Raw genomic sequence first — 21340 nt, 5'->3', positions numbered from 1 at the left:
CCAGCCAACGATTGTTGATGGCGGCAGAGGCGGGGAACCAGGGTGGAGCCAGCCAGCAATTGTTGACTTGCAGTGGCTGCAACAGTGCGGTGATGGGGCTGGTGCCTTCCCCTGATCAGCCCGTTCGACTCCCACAAAGGGTGGCCAGACTGTGGCTTAGGCCCACTCCCCAAGGGAGCAGGGAGCAGGTAGTAGGACATCCCCTAGGGCTCCCAGTATGTGATAGGGGGCAAGCTGGGCTGAGGGAACCCCCTCCCCAGTGCACAAATTTTTGTGCACCGGGCCCCTAGTAATAATAATAATACCAAAGCAATAAAAATGAAAAAGAGAATAACTGGGGGAGTGAAGTTCGCCTCAGCAGATTTTAGTGACTACTAGGTTTTCCCGTTGGATTCTGCTTTTATGTTGTGAGGCTGTTTTGCATACTGATTTCAGGCCTCCCAGGAGATACTTTTGTGTTAACCAATGTCAGAAGCTGGCCACGTTTGGCTCTCGGGAACTTCTTCAAAACTTCAAGCAATCCACATCTTGTGGCTGCCTCTACTGGGCTTTGCTGCCCATGGGAAGGGCCCAGCTGAGCTTGTAGACTGGCTTTTTTAGCACCATGGGGCCCTGAGGCCAGTCAGCAAAAATTCAGAATTAAGGGAAGATGGTGGGTGTGTTGCCTGTCCCAGAGCCAGTCCACTGAGTCTCTTCTGAAATATTTCCCTGACCTCGGCAGGGTGGAACCCCTCTTAGGCATTCCGGTGGGTCTGCCAGAAGCCAGGAGTTTCTACCAGCTCTTCGGTGACAGGGAAGTGCCAACCACATAGATGACCCCACTCCAAAGTGCTCCCTGAGACTGCTGCCTCCTGTTGAGATGCAGGATGGGGTGTGCTGGATTTTAGAGGGTGGAGTGAGTGGGATGGCTTAGGGTGGGGCAAACTGTATCCCAAGGTGGCCAGGGTACTTGCCTTTCCACAGACTTCTGCCTCTCTGGAAAAATGGTTGCTCCTATATGGTGGGGGGATGACCCAGCACAGGTATCTCGACAGCAGCTCCCCAGCGACTCTCCCCAACTCCTTCCACCCCTGTCTCTCCTCAGGCTACTCCAGTCTGTATTGCTTTCCCTCTGTGAAACCTAGGGTGAGTGACTGGGAAAGAAAATCCTGTGTGGCAGCCCTTAAAAAAAAGTTGCTTTGTCTCTGGGAGTCTCTGCTCCCTGACAGAGGTGAGTGGCTACTGCTGGCTCTGGGATGCCCTGCCTGGGGTCCTGACCTCTCTTCTTTCTAGGGAAACCCTCCTCGCCCTTGGGCCAACACTCCTAGGAGCTCCGCCAGCCCCTTTCATGACCCTGCCCTTTCTGCCAGTCTTCAGGTGGTAATTCAGGGTGAAACTCCCCAGTTTATTTATTTATTTTTTAAAAAATATATTTTATTGATTTTTTACAGAGAAGGGAGAGAAGAGAGATAGAGAGTTAGAAACATCGATGAGAGAGAAACATTGATCAGCTGCCTCCTGCACATCTCCTACTGGGGATGTGCCCGCAACCCAAGTACATGCCCTTGGCCGGAATCGAACCTGGGACCTTTCAGTCCGCAGGCTGACGCTCTATCCACTGAGCCAAACCGGTTTCGGCGAAACTCCCCAGTTTAGTTTTAATTCCAGTTTGGTTCTGGAATTAGGTGCTAGAAAGATCCATCTACTTTGCCACCATCTTAACACCTCCCCCCATAATTGCATCTTTAGAGGCCACATTTATGTACCAATTATATTCACTACAGAGTATTTGTGAAGTACATTGTATATACTTGCAAAGCTGGCAGTTTTCTGTAGAACCCATTTTTAAACATATTCTATGTCGGTGTTGCTATTCAATTTTATAATTGCATGTTAAGATCCACTTCTTTGAGTAAGAACTTACTTATGGCCCCCAAAAAAACTTTATTCTCATTGTTAATGAAAGAAATGCTACAAACATTTTCTTCCTGTGAATTAACATTGTAATTGGTTTTAGTAATTAAGTCTGAGACTACTATTTAGGTAAACAAGTCAATTTGAATAACTTATTATATATGGCTTTAATTAAATTTAAATTTAAGTCAGATTTTTCTAAAAAGTAGGCTTTTTTTGATCTTCCTTAAAATAAGGTATGCTGTATGACATTTGTATTATAATAAAGAGATGAGAAGTTTAATTTTGCTTTTGAGTTAGAGTGAAAGAGTAAATGACCAACACACAAGTTTTAATCAAGATTTCTTGTTAGATACCTGTGTAAAGGGGCTATGATATGCTCTCTGACCTTTTTTGTTTGTTTGGAATTTTGAGTTTATTTTTTTAATATTTTTATTTTTTTAAGTACAGTTGGCATACAATATTATATTAGTTTCAGGTGTACATCATAGTGATTAGACATTCATATAGATTACTAAGTGATCACCCCAATAAGTTTAGTACCCACCTGTCACCATACATAGTTATTAAAATACTAGGGGCCCAGTGCACGAATTCATGCACCTTGAAAGGAACTGTGGGCCACCCACCACCGCCACTCCCACGCGCTGATGGTGCCAGCCTTGCTTGTACCCACTGACGGTACCGAGTGATAGGGTTTGGCAGCGGGTGCGAGCACCAGCTCTGGCGCCGGCAGTGGGTACAAGTGGGGCCGGCAACAGCAGTGGGTGCGAGAGGAGGCTAATAGTCCCAATCGACCCTCAGGAGCAGGGGGAGGTGGAGAAGCCCTCAGGGGTCATCGGGGCCAGCAGCCGCCACTTGTACCTACTTATGGTGCCGAGTGATCCGGGCTGGCACTGGGCGCCGGCAGCGGGTGTGAGTAGCAGCTCCAGTGCCAGCAGCAGGTGCGAGCGCTGGGCAGGACCACGGTGCACAGGAGCAAAGAATTTTCAGTAACACCGGAAGCAGCAACGGGCCCCCGCCTTGGTCTGGCACCCCCGCTCACCTGCTCTACTATCCCACCATGGCCAACGCCCACCATGTTCTGCGCTCTGCCACCTGGTGGTCAGTGCACATCATAGCACTGTTCGGTTGTTTGGTTGTTCCGCCGTTTGGTCTGTTTGCATATTAGGAATATATATATATATAATTGACTTTCCCTCTGCTGTACTTTTTACATTTTTTTTAAATTCTAGTTTACATTCAATATTATTTTGTATTAGTTTCAGGTATACAGCATAGTGGTTAGACAATTATGTACTTTACAAAGTGTTCCCCCTGATATTTCCAGTATCCACCTAGCACCATACATAGTTAGCATAATATCCTCTAAGTTCATCTGTGTAGTTATAGCCCATAATAGCTCATGAACTGAAATAGGAAAGAAGAGGGCATATAGTAGTAGTTTCCTATAAAGGGAATAACCTGAGTTTCTCAAGGAACCTGTTCTTTAGAAAGGTAGAAAAAGGGTAAAAGAACCGTGTCACCCTAGGAACAAAAATGTTTCCTTTTATGTGTCAAGACCCATCAGAGGACTCTCACAGTTCCTAATGTTTGTTCAATTAAAAAACCTTTAGTTAGGGAACAAAATGTCAGCAAGCCAAAAATTCAGCTGTTAGCCTATTCTTGAAACAGTTAAGTGCTGATTCGGACTACATCAGCTTCAAAATGACTGGATCAGTGTTTTGTTTGTTTGTTTTGTTTTTTAAATTAAATTTTTTGGGGTGACATGGGTTAATAGGGTCACCTAGGTTTCAGGTGTAGATTTCTGCGTTAAAAGATCTGTATATTGCACTGTGTACCCACCACCCAAAGTCAAATCATCTTCTGTCACCATATATTAGGCCCCTTTCACCCCCACCCCCTTCCCTGTGGCAACCCCCACACCGTTGTTTGTGTCCATGATTTTCAGTTTTATATCCTACATATGAGTGAAATCATGTGATTCTTAGCCGCAGTGGATACCTGCAATAGAAATATCCATGGAGATGGTGGGCGTCCTCAAGGTATATCCTAATTGCCTGGCCCACTCAAAATCTTCCCAGATCTTCATCCAGATGCCTTCTTCATCTCCCTGAAGAAAACATAATGAGAGAGAGACACTTTGGTGGAGTGGCTTTAGCCACTCATGTATATATCCACAGAGCTATGCTGGCTTTAGTTGTCCAGAGAGATCTTCCCCCCTAGGCCAGGAAACAAACTTTATAGACAGAGAAAGTATTTTGTGCTCAAATAAACTTTAATTACACACAAAAAAGTTGATCAGTGGTTTTGATCCCTTTTATTTTTGGTCACAAGCTGCCTTGGGTATCTGATGAAAATGTGGACTCTCTTCTCCCAACTGATGTCCATCCACACACAATTATGCACTTAATTTTGAATGGACTTCCTTGAGGCACTTCTGAAACTTGGGGGAAGAACTTTGTAGGTTCTTTGTTGGTTATAATGGAGCTGCATCACTGAATATGTTTCCCTCCATTCATCTTCATTTTCTTGATATTCCTTTGGGAAATCGAACCCATATGCCTTTTAAAGAGGGGTTAGTAGTATAAATTCCCATGTTCTGTTACTTTGGCTTTTCATCCACCTCACTTAATTTAATGGATATTTTCTCACATTAGTATAAATTTAGATATTTAGCTTAAGAGACTTTTTTTTCTTACTGGTTTCTAGTCTTTTTTATTCAAGTATCTAGAAAATTCAACTTCCTCTGGTGATTTTTAACTGACTCAGTTCTTGTGCTTAAGGTATCAGTGAGAAAGTCTATGTGATTTGACAGTTGGCCCAAGAGGTCTCTCCTCTTGCCCATGTACAGTTTAGCATTAAAACCTTTATATATTACCAATTACAAAAGCCCAGGGTGGTATGTTGTTGATTATAGTGAAAGTTCTCTGTGACCCAGGGTTATGTGTACTCCTCAGGTGTCATGGATCTGGGAGGTACTGGTTGGGACAGAGTTATATCTGTGATTGTGATCAAGACTCCAGAGGTTAGCTGAGCCAGAGGAATTAATTTGTTCATTCATTCATCCAACTAATTTATTGAGTGTCTACTTTGTGTCATTGCCTATTAAAGGAGAAATTTTAATAAAAGTGCATGCATATATTATTCACTGCAACAAGTGTTATCAAGGAAGTGTTGGATGATATGAGAGCACATAACAAGGAACCTAATTTAAATTAAGACAGGGACGGCAGAGGTCTGGGACTAGATGGCCCAATTGTAATGGTCAATGTGAAACTTTATTACTCAAAAGTGTTTATTTACTATATCTCTAAGTATATGCTTATTCGTATGTATGAGATTTGGGTGTGTTTTTTTAAAATATGTTTTTATTGATTTTAGAGAGAGGAAGGGAGAGGGATAGATAGAAACGTTAATTGACTGCCTCCTGCACGCCCCCTACTGGGGATCCAGCCCACAGCCTGGGCATGTGCCCTGACCAGCAGTCAAATTGGTGACCTCTTAGATCATGGGCCGATGCTCAACCAGTGAGCTACACTGGCCGTGCATTGGGTTTTAACATGTTTTCAAAGTGTAGTGATAACTTGGACCCATATGAGTCATTGCTAAGATTTTTAGTTTGCTTTTTGATCATATGTTTTTTCTTTCTTCTTTACAGTATACACTTTGGAATTTTCTCCCAAAGAATCTGTTTGAACAGTTTAGAAGAATTGCAAATTTTTATTTTCTCATAATTTTCCTTGTACAGGTAAGAGCTCCATAAACTGCCACTCCACTTTTAGAAACTTAATTACTTCAAACAAATTTTCACTCTACTTCTAATCTTAAAATGACCTGTGATTAAAAAGATGTTTCAGGGCTTATTATAATAATACTTTTGAAAGTACCGATATTACATATTAAGGTTTATATTATTTTATATATTTCTAAAGTAGCACTTTCACTGGAAAACTTGTTGCAGCTGTTATTTTTAAAAAAACTTTTATGGATTTCATATTTTTGTTCACACTTGAAGCACATGTATTATATACCATTAAATGCATTGGTATATATCAAAATTGAAAATAGTTTAGGTGCCGAACCGGTTTGGCTCAGTGGATAGAGCGTCGGCCTGCGGACTGAAGGGTCCCGGGTTCGATTCCGGTCAAGGGCATGTACCTGGGTTGCGGGCACATCCCCAGTAGGGGGCGTGCAGGAGGCAGCTGATCGATCTCTCTCATCGATGTTTCTAACTCTCTGTCCCTCTCCCTTCTTCTCTATAAAAAATCAATAAAATATTTAAAAAAAAAATAAAAAAAAAAAAAAAGAAAATAGTTTAGGTTAATAGTTTACTTTATTAAACACTAATTTCAGCTTAATGGAAAGTGTATCACTTATCTTCCTGATTATTAGTTATGCTCTTCATTCATTTACTTTAAGTGTGAAAGCCTAGTATTTAGACATTTTAAATTGCATCTTACATTTTAAGTCTGTAAGTTATTAAAATCTTTCCCTTGCCAAAATCAACCACTGAAAATTTTACTACATTAAAGGTACTTTCCCCCCTCACTTCATTTTTCTAAAACAAAGCAGAAACATTTCAATGAAATTGCTGAAATGCCTTATTGGTATTAAGTGCTTCTGTTTATCCACTTTAAATTTTTGAGTAAATGGTACTGTAATTTAATTTGGCCCTGCTACTTAAAACCAATCTGGTTTGTGATATGGGAAAGAGCCAATTTCAATTTTGAATGATGGGGCACTTTAAAAGGGGCTCCCCTACATCCATGGTAAGATGTCTTACAGACCAGCATAAAATAAACTATATAGAGCCAGCATAAAATAAACTACATAGAGGATTATGAACAGGAATCATTCCACTTGGCTTACAGCGCATCTCAGTTCAATTTAGTGAACATATAGCAAGCACCTCTTATGTGCCAGACAACAAAGATTTTAGCAGGTGCAATGAAGATACGGCTTTTCTATCCTGAAGGAATTTATGTATAGCCAAAACTAGTCATGTATTCACTTAATTTAATATAGTAAAAGTCATAAAAGTAGCATTAGCAAAATGTTATGGGGATATGGTAGAAGTTAAGATTTTTTTTTTCTACCCAAGAGGAGCTTGAAAAGGCTTCAAAGAGTAGGTGATATCTGAACTGAGCCTTGAAGGATTAGAGACTGGTATCAGTCTGTGTGAAGACACAGAGCTATGTAAAAGCCTGCGTCTGCAACACAGTGTGTGTGGCAGGGGCAGGTCTATGTGGGGGTTAGAGATGAGAGTCAATGAATTATGAGGGCAGATGGAACTCATGGTCCTCTGTCACTCAAATCTAGTTCTCATTCTCTTTCAATGTTTCCTATTTCAGTGAATGACAACATCAACCAGCCATGTTAACCAAATACTTGGAAGACATCTTTAATTACCCCTTACAAGAAATTCCTTATTAGTCATGCCATTTTTGCCTCCTAAATATCTCTGGAACATCTTTCCATTGCTGCTGCTACTCCCCTCATCCAAGCCATGATCTTTTATCTGGATTAGAACAGTAGCTTCCTAAATGGAATCCCTGCCTCCATTCTTGTTCCCTTACATTTTATTTTCCACAATGCAGTGAAAATCTTTTCAAAATGTAGTTCTCTTTATGTGAACTCTCCCTGGTTAAAAGCTTCAATTATTTCCCACTGTTTGTGGGATAAAGAATGAATTCTAGCATAGAGGGCCCTGCTTGGTCTGGCCCGTCTCCCTCTCCAGCCCTGTCTCACACCACATGCTTTTGTTACTGGCTCCCTTTATTTCATTACCTGTATAACACTCCCTCCTACCATAGAGGCTTTGTATACACTGTTTACTGCTCCTGGAAAGCACCCTTCTTTCATCTAGTTAACTTCTGTTTACTCTTCAGGTCTCAAGGTTTTTTTTTTAATACCTGGTTTTCCCTGTAAGCTGCCAGCTGTATGTGGTCAGGGACTTTTCTCCATCTGTTTAAAGCAGCATCTCTAGAGCCTGGCTGATAATAGTTCAGGGACTGACAGAATGGTGCTCAACAAATAGATGGTAAATGAATGGATGTATTTCAATAAAGGGGTTAATTCAACCTGTGATGAAAACTAAACCTGATTTAGAAGTATTTTTTTAAACTAACTGCTGTGTGGATTGCTTTTGTTTTAATGAAAGTTAACATTCACCCTGCTACCAGAATAAGTTTTGTCTGCATTCTTTCTGAAATTTTTTCAGCATGTACAGACTGCATATAAGTTATTGACTATTTTTATTTTACTTTCAATTTAATTTATTTACCTAGGTCACAGTAGATACACCAACTAGCCCAGTTACCAGTGGACTTCCACTTTTCTTTGTTATAACTGTTACAGCCATCAAGCAGGTAAATTTATTATTTACATTTATGTCTGCATTTTATTTCTGTCTAGTTTGAATTTCATTGTCAAGGGTTCTCTTTCATATTTATATAGAGTGGACACTATATCTGAGGGGTTTAATTTATATTTGGTTCTTATTGAAAATCTCTTAAAATGATTGTAAAATACATCATTAATATTCATGCTCCTTTCTTTCTCAATATTTTTGTGTGAGAATATTATCCAAGTCAGGAAGTGGGAGGCAAAATGTTAATGTGCATTAATTTTTTTCATTGTGGTATGTCTATTTGAAACATTTCCAATCAAGTGGACTTTTTTGCTTGTTTGCCTATGGTAGATAACACAAGAGCATAAATACTTTAATTTTGTTGTCTTTCCTGATGGTGCTGAAGGGGGTGGTAGGTGGAGGAGACTTTTATTGTCTTGTCAAAGCTGACAGCTGCCATGGTTTGTAATGCTGATGTTGATACTGGACTAAAGGGGCTAAAGGAGTCCGTTTGCCTGTATGTGTCAAAGCCCAATAAAACTGGAACAGGAGCTTGCAGTCAAAAAAAAGTAAGGGTTTATTTTTAGTAAGTAGCCTGCCAGGGGGAATCATAGATGAGCTAATGCTCAAAGACCTGGCTCCCCAATGGCTTCCAGAGGATGGGTTTTATAGGGACAAAATCATCAATCATGGTGACAAAGGAAGTTAGTGTTGTGGTATACTAAACAGACACAGTCTCTGTAGTCATAGAGTTGACATTATAGTAGGGAACACAAACAATAACAACAAAACCACAAAGACATAATTTAAAAATGTCAGGAAATGCTATGAAAGAAACAAAAAAAATATTTGAACTGAGAACTTACACTAGTATGTATCAGAAAAGTTATTCACCTCCAATAACAGAAACTTCTCAAAAACCTATCTTAAATACATTTCTGTCATATGAAAGAAATCTGGAGGTGGTCATTCCAGGGTAGATGTAGTGTTTTTATGATGTTGTCACTGGACTAACAGGTCCCTTTGCCTGTGTGCATCAAAGCCCAGTAAGACATTAACAGGGGTTTGCAGCAAAGAAAATAAGAATTTATTTTTAGATGGTGGCCCAGGCCTGAAGTCATAGGTGAGGTAATACTCAGAGACCTAACTCCCCAATGGCTTCCAGGCAATGGTTGTATAGGGGGGAAAATCATTAATTTTGGTGACTAAGGGAGTTAGGGTCGTGGTCTCTACTGATTGGTCAGCACTAGAGTAGGGAGTGGTTGATCAGTGCATCTGGTTTTGCTGCTTTACTGGGCCTGGAGCTGAAACATAACTGAAGATTAGATATTATCTCTACTTTGACCTGATCAAAACTCTGTTTCTGTGGTCAACAGACCAGAGGCTTTGTTCCTAAGATTATTTGAACCTCATTGTCCTGAGGGCTTAATGATTCAGGAAGTGGACATGCAAGGGAGAAGGAGGCAAGTGAGTCAGGGTTCTGGGCAAGGCCAGTTTGAATCAAAAGGAAAGAAAAGAGAAAAGGTTATACTAAAGAAATGAAGTTTCTGCACAGTTACAATGTCTTTGAAGTATTTTGAGCATTCTGGATGAAATTGAAAATGGACAGAAAGTGGAGGAAAAGGGATAGGTTAGCAATTTGTATCACATAATTAGCCACAAAACCAGGCTAATTACAAACATACTTTTACATAGTACTTATCAAGTGCTTTTAACAGTGTCTCAAAAGAACTTCCAAATTAAAAGTCTGCTTAACAGTATTGGGAACAAGGTTATGTTTCCTCCTGGGGTTATCTGGTCTTCTATCTTGCCTAACAGGAACTACAAGAATATTTTATCAAGTTCTTGGTTACTAAATCAAGACTTTTGAAATGTTCTTTCCCTTAAGCTGTTAAGATTATTTTCTTTAACATCATATAATTGCTGCTTCCCAAAATATCCTGTATGGTTTCAAAAGCTCTTACTGATTCATTTTAATTCCAATACTAGTTCATATTAGGACCTTTCTCTCCTCACTGAAATGATAGCCTAGCATAGTCATAAAGAGAGACAGAATTGGAATGAATATAGCAACTGAGAAAAAAAAGGGGGAAGCAGTCAAAGTATTTTTCAAACAGTTATATTTGAAAAGGTACAGATATAATTAAAAGAAAAAAAGGAAAGTATTGTAAAAAACAGGAGAGGAGGTTGTACTCAAACAAATGAACATCCTCTCGCCTTGTTTCTTTTGCCTTAAATATATTCCAGACAAAAAGCCCAAAGAAAAATGAGCCATTAGACCTTTCCCTGATTACTTCTAATTCTAAAAAACGAACACCAATTTATATTTTTTTTTACCACCAAGTCAGTGTAGTTTAACTATTGATCTCTAAAACTTATCATAGATTCTCTGCCAAAATAACCCTAGCTTGCCTTTTCTATTCTGTCCCTGGGAGGATTTCAGTTTCCTCAGAGATGATCACTCCAATGGTCTACTACAGAAGAATATATTTAAGTGGTTAAGTCTGTAAGAAAATAATACCCAGAAATGTTTTTTTTTCAAATTCAAAAGTAGAAAGATCAACATTAACTTGAATAAGAGTAGAATTAAAAGAACAGATCATAGTCCTTCAGTTGAAGAATATTAAGGCTCTAATGCTTGTGTTTTCATTAATACTTAAATGTTGAATGGTAGAACCTTTTAATACAATAAAGCTATTTACCTAAGGGATATTTTGAAAGCGTATCTTAGTTTTTCTATAAAAATGTAATGTCTCTTTAGCAATATATTTTGAAACTAAAGGTACGGTGCATGGATTCATGCACCAGTGGGGTCCCTCAGCCTGGCCTGAGCCCTCTCGTAATCCAGGACCCCTCACAGGGGAGGTCGGAGAGCCGGTTTTGACCTGATCCCCGCAGGCCAGGCCCAGGGACCCCACCGGTGCACAGATCCGTGCACTGGGCCTCTAGTAAATATGTAAAAAGCTGTTCAACCTTCCTCAAATCATATAAGATCTTTGGTTAATTTCTTCCCACCCTACTCCCTCCCCCCTTCCCTCTGAGATTCATCAGTCTGTTCCATGTTTCCATGCCTGTGCATTGAGTGTCTGCCCCCTGCTGGTCAGTGCGCATCATAGCTTCCGGTCAAACAGTCGCTTAGGCATATATATATATATATATAAATACTGTAAGTATAAATTTATGCTGGTAACTCATGGAGGGGGTTATAGAAATTTAATTCATTATATGAACTTGATTGTATAGTTTTGTTGTTTTTTTATCCTTCTAGGGATATGAGGATTGGCTGAGACACAGAGCTGACAATGAAGTCAACAAGAGGAATGTTTACATTATTGAAAATGCAAAGCGAGTTAGAAAAGAGAGTGAAAAGATCAAGGTATTAATTTTTGTTTATTCTTGATTATGGTAAAAAAAATACACCTTTTTTCTTTATGCTTCTTTATTATGATAAAAATATACTTTTTAAAAATTCTTACCCAAGGACAAGGTTTCATTGGTTTGAGAGAGAGAGAGAGAGAGAGAAACATCCACTGGTTTCCTCCTGCACTCACCCCAACTGGAGTCTGACCCTGCAACCTAGGTATGTACTCTGACCAGGAACTGAACCACGGCCCTTCGTGCGTGGGACAACACTCCAACCAGCTCAGTCACACCGGCCAGGGCTGCACACCATTTTTAAATGGACAATTGATTCAGTGGCATTTAGTGCATTCACAGTGTTGTGCAACCACTGACACTGTCTAATTCCAGAACATTTTCATCACCCCAAAAGGAAACCCCCATAAGCCATTAAACAATCATGCTTCATTCCTCTCTCCCCCAGTCCCTGGCAACCACTAATCTTTCTATTTCTATGAATTTACCTATTCTAGATCTTTCATATGAAAGGAATCATACACTGTGTGTCCTTTTGTGTCTGGCTTCTCACTTAATGTAATATTCCCGAGGTTCATTCATGTTGTAGTATGTATTAATACTTTATTAGTTTTTATAGCTGAATAACATTTTATTTTATGATTATACCACAGTTTGTTTATTCATTAATAAGTTGATGGAAGTTAGTTTTTTTCCCATCTTTTGGCTATTATGAGTATTGCTGTTACAAACATTTCATGTACAAGATTTTGTTTGAACACCTGTTTTCAAATCTTTGGGGTATATACCTAGGAGTAGAATTGCTAGGTGATACAATAATTCTATGTTTAAATTTTTCATGAATTACAAACTGTTTTCCACAGCAGTTTTTACCATTTTACATTCTACCAGCAATGTATAAGATATTTTGTTGCCAACAGGTTTTATTTTAATTAATAATTAACTTTACTTTTTAGAGCAGTCTTAGGTTCACAGCAAAACTGAGCAGAAACTACAGAGTTCACATATACCTTGTTTCCCCACAGGTACAACCTCCCTTGTTACCAATATCCCCCACCAGATTGGTACATTTGTTACAATCAATGAACCTACATTGACATATCATTATTATTCAAAGCTTATAGTTTACATTATTAGGGTTCACTCTTGGTATTGTACATTCTATGTACCTGAACAAATGTATAAATGACATGTATCCACCATTATATTATCATACTGAATTGTTAAACTGTCCTGAACATCCTCTGTGCTCTGCCTATTCATCTCTCCCTCCCTTCCTTCAACCTGGAACCACCACTAATCTTTTTACTGTCTCCATAGTTTTGCCTTTACCATAATTTCATATAGTTAGAATCATACAGTATGTAGCCTTTTCATATTGGCTTCTTTCACTTAGTAATATGCATTTATGTTTCCTTCATGTCTTTTCATGGCTTGAGAGTTCATTTTTCTTTAGTGCTAAATAATACTTCATTGTCTATATGTAGTAGTTTATTTATCTATTCACTTACTGAAGGACATCTTGTTTGCTTCCAAGTTTTGGCAATTATGAATAAAGCTGCTATAAACATCTATGTGCAGGTTTTTGTGTGTACATAAGATTTTAGTTCATTTGGGTAAATACCAAGTGTGACTACTGGATTGTATATTAAGAGCTTGTTTAATCTTATAAGAAACTGCCAAACTATCTTCAAAGTGGCTATTCCATTTTGCATTCTCATCAGCACTGAATGAGAATTCCTGTTTCTCCACATCTGCATTTGTTGTCAGTCTTGTGGATTTTGACAATTCTAAAAGGTGTGTAGTGGAATCTTACTTTTGTTTTAATTTTCAATTCTCTAATGACATATGTTGTTGAACATCTTTTCATATACTTACTTGTCATCTTAATATCTTCTTTGGTGAGGTGAATTTTTAGGTGTTTTGCCCATTTTTAAGTCAGATTGTTCATTTTCTTATTGGTGAGTTTTAACAATTTTTGTATATTTTGGATAGCAGGCCTTTATCAGATGTGCTTTTTACAAATATTTTATCCTAGTTTCAAGGTGTTATTTTTTAAATTTAAATTTTGTTTATTACAATAAAGAACACATCAAATTTACCATTGTAACCATTTTAAGTGTACGGTTCAATAGTATTAAGTACATTCACATTGTAGAGAAACAAATCTCTAAAACCTTTTCATCCTATAACACTAAAACTCTGTAACCACTAAACACTAATTCCTCCTTCCTCCATCCTTTGGTAAACACCTATTTTCTGTTTTTATGATTGACTACTTTAGGGAGATACTTCCTATAAGTGGGATCATACAATATTTATCCTCTTGTGACTGGCTTATTTCACTTAAGCATAATGTCTTCAAGCTTCATCCATGTGGTAGCATATGACACGATTTTCTCCTTCTTAAGGCTACATAATATCTGATTGTATGCATATAGCACAGTTTCTTTATTAGTTCATCTGTTGATGGACATTTGGGGTTGCTTCTACCTCTTGGTTATGAGAATAATGCTATTATGAACACACATGTACAAATAACTCTTCAAGATCCTGTTTTAACAAGATATGGATGCAACCCACTTGCCCATTGATGAGTGTATAAAAAAGTTGTGGCACACAATGAGATACCACCTCACACCTTCAGAATGGCCATCAACAATAAATCAACAAACAAGTGTTGGTGAAAATGTGGAGAAAATGGAACTCTTATGCACTGTTGGTAGGAATGCAGGTTGGTGCACCCACTATAGAAACCAGTATGGAGGTTATTTAAAAAATTAAAAATGGAACTGCCTTGTGACCCAACAATTCCACTTTTGGGTACATATCTGAAGAAACCCAAAACACTAATTCAGAAGAATATATGGACCCCTATGTTCATTACAGTGTTATTTATATTAGTAAATATATGGAACCAATCCAAGTGTCCATTAATAAGTGAGTAGATAAAGAAACGGTGGTGCATATATACAATGGAATATTCCTCAGCTATAAAGAGAACAAAATTTTAACATTTGCGACAGCATGGATAGACCTAGAAGGTATTATGCTAAGTGAAATAAGTCAGTCAGAAAAAATACCATATGATTTCACTTATACATGGAACCTAAAGAACTAACCATACGAATAGACAATATTAAAACAGACTCATAGACACAGAGAGCAGACTGGTGGATACCATAGGGAAGTTTGATTGGGGGACTGGGTAAAAGAGGTGAAGGGATTAAGAAGTACAAATTGGTAGTTACAAAATAGTCATGGAGATATAAAGTACAGCATAGGGAATATATTCAATAAAATAGTGACAAATGTATGGTGCCAGGTGGGAATGCTTTGTAAAGTATATGATTATCCACTATGTTATATGCCTGAAACCAATATAAAATAATAAAATAATATTGAAAGTAAACTGAAATAGAAAAATAAAAAATAAAAAATAAAAAATAAAAAATAAAAAATAAATTAAAATGTTTTTAACAAAAGATTCTGCTTTGAATGGTTTAAGACTATCAAAAGTTATCACTGATGAATCATTTATTAAATACCTAGAATGTCTGGACATAAGTTCTCCATATCCCTAGTGATAGGTAAATTGTCTTGCATCTTATAGTAATGATGGGACAAAGGTTACCACATAGGAGGGTTACCTGAGTTTGACATAGAATGTCTTTCTTTTACTCTTTTTTTCCCCTCCATTCTCTGCATCCCAGAGGGGATGACCCTGTGATGAACTAGACTAGTTAGGATCTGAATTTTCTAAACCAGTTGTAGAAACTCGGCATTACTGTTCAGCATAAGAACCAAAGCATCCTAAATGTTTCATAAAATTAAATCTGTGACTCACAAGACATGTAGTAAAAGTCTCCCATTCATCTTTCTTTCTTCTATTTCCTCTTTCTGATTCTGCTATTACCCCCATTCCCTTAGAAAGACCCCCATATTCCATCTTTCCTTCACTAGACTTTATTACCTTAAGGCTTACCTCATCCCGGTATAATCTTAATTAAATAATTTGATGCTGTTGTGTGAAATGCTATTTGATTATTTGATTGAGCTTTTTCTGGAGTATTTGTATGTGTAAAGAGATGTTTATAAACCAAACGTGTCTAAATGTTTAATTGTTGAGCAGGAGAGTGACTTGGTCCATATCCGCAGTGCAATGGGGATTCTTTGAAGGGTTTTAAAATAAGGGAGTGACTTGATCTTTAAAAAAAAAAGACAACTCTGGAGATTGGCAAAAGTGAAATCAGGGAAACCCGTTAGATGGCTACTGCAAAACATGGTAAGAGTTGATATTAGGGTGATGGTAGTAGAGATAATGATAATAAAGATAGTAGTTAACATTTATATATTACATAAATATACCAGGCATTCCCTTTTACTTTATATTAACTTATTTAATCCTTAATTCATAACAGTCCTATGAGGTAGGATATGTGTGTTTTTTTGGTATTATTATCTCCTCTTTAAAAGTGATGAAACTGAGGCAGAAGGATATTAACAAACTTTTCCACAACTAGTGGACATCAGGATCTAGTGATATATTGGATGTAGGGAGTGAAAAAAAAAAAAAAAAAAAAAAAAAAAAGAATAAAGATAGCCTTCTTGGTTTTGGCTTGAGCAACTGGATGAATTAAATAATACTATTGAACAAAATGGTGGTGCTATTAAATAAAATGGAGAAGAGCAGGTTTAGGGACAGATGGGAGTGAAAGGAAATTAAAAATTCAGTTTTGGCCATGTTAATGTTGAGATACCTGTTAGACATCTGGATGGAATTGTCGAGACTAGAGCTCAGAGATGTTTTAAGTGGAAATAGAAATTTTGATTTTATCAGCATGTAGATGGCATATGAAGCCATGAGACTGGATGGAATCACATAGCACATAGAGATCCTAGAAACAGAAATTGTAGAATTCAAATGTAAAAAAAAATACTGTAAGGGAGCCCTAACCGGTTTGGCTCAGTGGATAGAGCGTCGGCCTGCAGACTCAAGGGTCCCGGGTTTGATTCCGGTCAAGGGCATGTACCTTGGTTGCGGGCACATACCTAGTAGGGAGTGTGCAGGAGGCAGCTGATCGATCTTTCTCTCTCATTGATGTTTCTAACTCTCTATCCCTCACCCTTCTTCTCTGTAAAAAATCAACAAAATATATTAAAATAATATTGTAAGGGAAAGAATATGGATTTTGGCATTAGAAATATTGGAAGAGTTTCTTTAGATTTACTGATTATTTCCTTTGTTGTATCTAGTCTATTGATAAGCCCATTAAAGGACATCTTTTTTTAATTTTTTATTGATTAAGTTATTACATATGTGTCCTTATCCCCACATTACCCCCCATCCCCCCCATAAAGGACATCTTTATAGTATCATGTTTTTCATTTCTAATTTCCCCATTTGCTGTATTTTTTTTTGTAGTTTCCATCTGTCTATCCAAGTTCTTCATCTGTACATGTATGTTGTCTACCTTTTCCACTAGGTACTTTAAAATCTTAATCATAGCTATTTTTACATCCCTGTTTCATAATTTCAAAATCCGAACATTTCTGGGGCTGGCCCTGTTGACTCTTTTATCTCTTCATGATAGGTCATTTTTGTCTTGTATTTTGTGCCTCATTTTTTAAAATTGAATTTTGGACATTGTATATAAAAAATGCTGAAGTCCTAGGTAGAAAGTATTTATATTCTGAACAGAGCAGGCCTCTTCTGTCAGCCCCTAGTGTTGGGAGTTGCATCAATCTAGTCAGGAGTTGGGCTGGCTTTGGTTTTTGTTTGTAGCTATTGATATTTCAGTACACCACTGGACCTCAAATTCCTGGAGTGCTGGATTGCCATTGCCTCTTGCTTTGTGGGGGGCCTGGGCTCCAAAGTGTTTTTCTCAGTGCTCCTGTTCCACCCTCTGTAGGTGCTACATCCCTGAGATACAGTGGATGCTTCTCTCTCTGTCCTTTCTCCTCCCCCAGTGGTAGATTGCTGTTTCTTGTTATTCATTACAAGGCTTCTATTTGGAACAGAGTGATTTCTTGTATCTCATGCTCTACTCTCAGTGATAGGCAGGTCTGATGTACCTTTACCTCAGGGTGGAACTTTCTCAATACTCCCACCCCACCTCCCATGGAAGCTGAACTTTGCCTTTTATCAATGCTAAGTCCTCGGTATAGTGAGTTTTCTATCCCATCCCCAACAGCAGATGGCTTTGCTTCTATATCCTCTAGCAGTAGTGACATTTTTCTGATATATGCCAAGGAGGGTTTCTTTCCTTTCTCCTAGACACAGATGGCTTTTACCTCAAATGAGAAAAGGGTCCACGATTCTGACATACAGTTAATCACAACCTGTATGCCTGTACCAGTGAGGAAGGCTCTTTTAGGTCTCCCACCCTCTTGCTTTCTCATGAGTACCCAACAGATGCCTGTAGATCTCTTCTTTTCTATCAGGCTTGCAGAGATTCTAATGTGTTAGCTCCTACCAAGCCTTTTAGAATTGGTTTAAAATCCAGTTGTTTTCTTCTTATGCAAGTTTTGTTGGCCATCTCTTCATCCTGTGCTTTGACAAATGTGAAACAGTTGTCTCTCCTCAGAGGGACTTTTCATACTTTGAAATTCAGTTTACTTGGTTGCTTTGCAACCTCAGCTCTCTGATGAACTAAAAAAATTATGATTTTGTAGGTTTTCTAATATTTATGTTGAGGGATAGTGATGCTCTCTTCTGGCTTTGAACTTGCAATGTTACCAGAACTCCAGAGTTGATTGTCTAACTGGACCATGTTGTTCTCTTTCTTTAAATGTCTTTTCCCAGTTCCCCTTTGCCTTAAAGGTGAGCCCTAACCCACTAGCCTGGCCTGCCAGGACCTTTGAGATCTGGCCCATATCCATCTCGCCAAGCCTCAACTTGCACTCCAGATACAGGGACCTTGATAGTTAATATCTAAGCAAATCCTAAATGTTGTAGAAGAAATTCTCTATTTGTGGTTTTTATTTTTCAGTGCCTGAGAATCACCTTCAACCCTTTGAATGTTTCCTCCTTCTAACATGCTTTAGGGTTTCATTTTTTTGTTTTGTTTATTTAAGCATCAACTGTGGTTTTATGTAAGCTACATAAGTTTATGTAATTGAAGAAGGATAGATCTAACAAATAAAATGCTATTTACAAATTAGTTCAATTATTGATGCTGTTGCTCTTGGCAACTGATGAAGATTGGCAAAGAAAATGAAATTGTTCCCAAGTAGGTCTTAACATCCTCATCTTTATCTGCCAAATTGTGTAGGAAATAAGAGGCAGGTGTGTTAGTTATTGGTTCATTGTTTCACAACCACTGTGTCTTGGTTGTTGTGCCAGATATTGACTATCTCATAAGTGGGTCATCTTCTGCCACTAGCAGCCTCTACCCTTAATCTGAGGGTGCTGTATAAAAATCTTTTCTGTATGTGCCACGGTATGAAAATGTTGGGAAGTGCTGGACTGATGATTTCCTACACACACCAAAAAAAGTTGGGAAGAAATTAGTTGCAGGGTATTAGTAATAATTACAATTAATACCTATCAGATGGTGACTGTATGCCGGGAGTTTGCAAAACACTACCTTTGTCCTCGTTTCATGCTCAGACCAGTCCTACAAGGTAGTTGCAATCATCTAGGGCACTTACCCAAGGTCATATAGTTATAAAGTGGCAAAGCTGGGGCATAAAGTCAGGTTAGAAAGTCCTACCTATTTAACCATTATGACTTATTCCCTACATTATTAAATTATCTGCAGTAGAAATGGTTCATTATTTCTTCTCTCATCTTTTTCTTCTATTTGAGCTTGGGGCACTTGCACATAGGAAGTTGTTTTTCATTGCCATATTAATTGATTCTTCTAATAGCAGATGAATTGTTGGAAAATGACCTATTTGAATTTTTTTTAAAAATGTTATGGGGAAAAAAATAGGTGCCTATAATTAACTGAGGTTTTCTGAGCACTGAAGAAGGAATTAACACCCAACAATAATAGCTATTATCACACTGAATGCAAAACATATTAAAATATGCATGATGCAGAGTAGAAGTGTGATTGCCCAGGGTTCATGAAGTTCTCAAGTTGAGACATGTAGATTTTCTTGATTCATTCATGAAGTGCCAGAAATGTCTTATCAAACATCAGTGCCAGAAATGTCAGAGAGCAAACAGGTCCTTGGGTGCTGAAGTCATTCATTAGAGATTAAATTTCACTACTAGGGTAATCTGAAAGCATCACAAGTCCTCATGACCTTAAAGAGAATTCTGAATGTTCAGTAATATTCTTTTATCACCTTTCACGTGGTATAGGATGCTGAGATACTCTCTAAGCCCCAGGACAGGAGAGGTCTCTTGCTACTGTTTTGACTTTAGTTTGTAATATAATGAATGCTTTGTTTGGAATTAAGAATATTTATATTTGTTTTTTCCTCCACTCTAGGTCGGTGATGTAGTAGAAGTACAGGCAGATGAAACTTTTCCCTGTGATCTTATTCTTCTATCATCCTGCACTAGTGATGGAACCTGTTATGTTACTACAGCCAGTCTTGATGGGGAATCCAATTGCAAGGTAATGAAGAGTAAACCTCGCTTACACATTTTAAGCTCAGAATAGTTCATCAATAAATACTCCCTCCAACTCCCCTAATCTTTTATCTTATTTTATCTTATTTGTGTACATTTTGTATTTGAAGACAGCTTTTATGTAGTTATTCTTGAACTTCTAAGAAAATTCTCAACTTTGGGGAAAAGGGTGGTATTGGGTGAAGAAAATCCATGTCCCAAGTAAAAGCCACCATATTTATATATATATTATTGATTTCAGAGAGAGATAGAAACATCAATGATGGGAGAGAATCATTGATTGGCTGCCTCCTACACACCCCACACTGGGGATCGAGCCCACAACCCAGGCATGTGCCCTGACTGGGAATTGAACCATGACCTCCTGGATCATAGGTTGATGCTCAACCACTAGGCCATGCCAGCCGGGCGCCACCACATTTTTTATATACTACTAACTGCAAGCAGTTAGTAGTATATAAAAATATTGATATAACCCACTTAATATTTTATTGAGGCTTTTTAAAATGAGAGTAATCATAGGCTGAAAGTATCTACACTAATAAAAGACAAACATGCAAATTTACTATACCTTCGCTATGGCTTAAGCCACGCCCACCAACCAATCAGAGCAACTATATGCAAATTAACCCAACCAAGATGGCGGCCGGCAGCCAAGGAGCTGGAGCAAGCAGGAGGCTTGGTTGCCCCAGTGATGGAGGAAGCCAAGCTTCCCGCCTGCCGCAGCTGGCTCTAAGCTCCACTCAAGGCAACAAAGTTTCAATTATAGAAGATAAATAAACCCCAGATACCTGCTTTCAGCCGGCCGTGGCCATGGACCTGGAGTGAGCAGGAGGCTTGGGTTGCCCCTGGCGATGGAGGAAGCCAAGCTTCCCGCCCGACCTGGCCGGCTCTGAGCTCCACTCAAGGCTACAAAGTTTCAATTATAGAAGGTAAATAAATCCCAGAATAAAAAAAAAAAAAGGAAAAAAGGAGAGGCTGGGAGCTTCCGTCACCGGGGGGCTTGGCCAGCCTGAAAACGGCCCTTAGCCCCTCACCCAGGCTGGCCAGGCATCCCAGTGGGGACCCCCACCCTGAAGGGGGTGTGACCAGCCTGCAAACAGCCATCAGCCCCTCACCCAGGCTGGCCAGGC

At 38.6% G+C, this 21340-nt stretch overlaps 1 protein-coding gene across 1 annotated transcript in view; it reads left to right on the top strand.

The window, feature by feature from the left end:
• The window catches only part of ATP11C (ATPase, class VI, type 11C), a 130762-nt gene that overhangs the window by 28341 nt on the left and 81081 nt on the right, over positions 1-21340 (top strand). Inside the window, exons 4-7 of the mRNA XM_014528816.1 lie at positions 5555-5644; positions 8184-8264; positions 11514-11621; positions 20065-20193. Of these exons, the coding sequence (XP_014384302.1) occupies positions 5555-5644; positions 8184-8264; positions 11514-11621; positions 20065-20193 (408 nt within the window). The remainder of the gene's footprint in view (positions 1-5554; positions 5645-8183; positions 8265-11513; positions 11622-20064; positions 20194-21340) is intronic.

The sequence above is a fragment of the Myotis brandtii genome, unplaced genomic scaffold (genome assembly GCF_000412655.1).
Source record: "Myotis brandtii unplaced genomic scaffold, ASM41265v1 scaffold654, whole genome shotgun sequence".
In the NCBI taxonomy this organism is placed as follows: domain Eukaryota; kingdom Metazoa; phylum Chordata; class Mammalia; order Chiroptera; family Vespertilionidae; genus Myotis; species Myotis brandtii.
The sequence above is the reverse complement of the archived record's forward strand: the minus strand, read 5'-3'. Positions and strand labels throughout refer to the sequence as shown.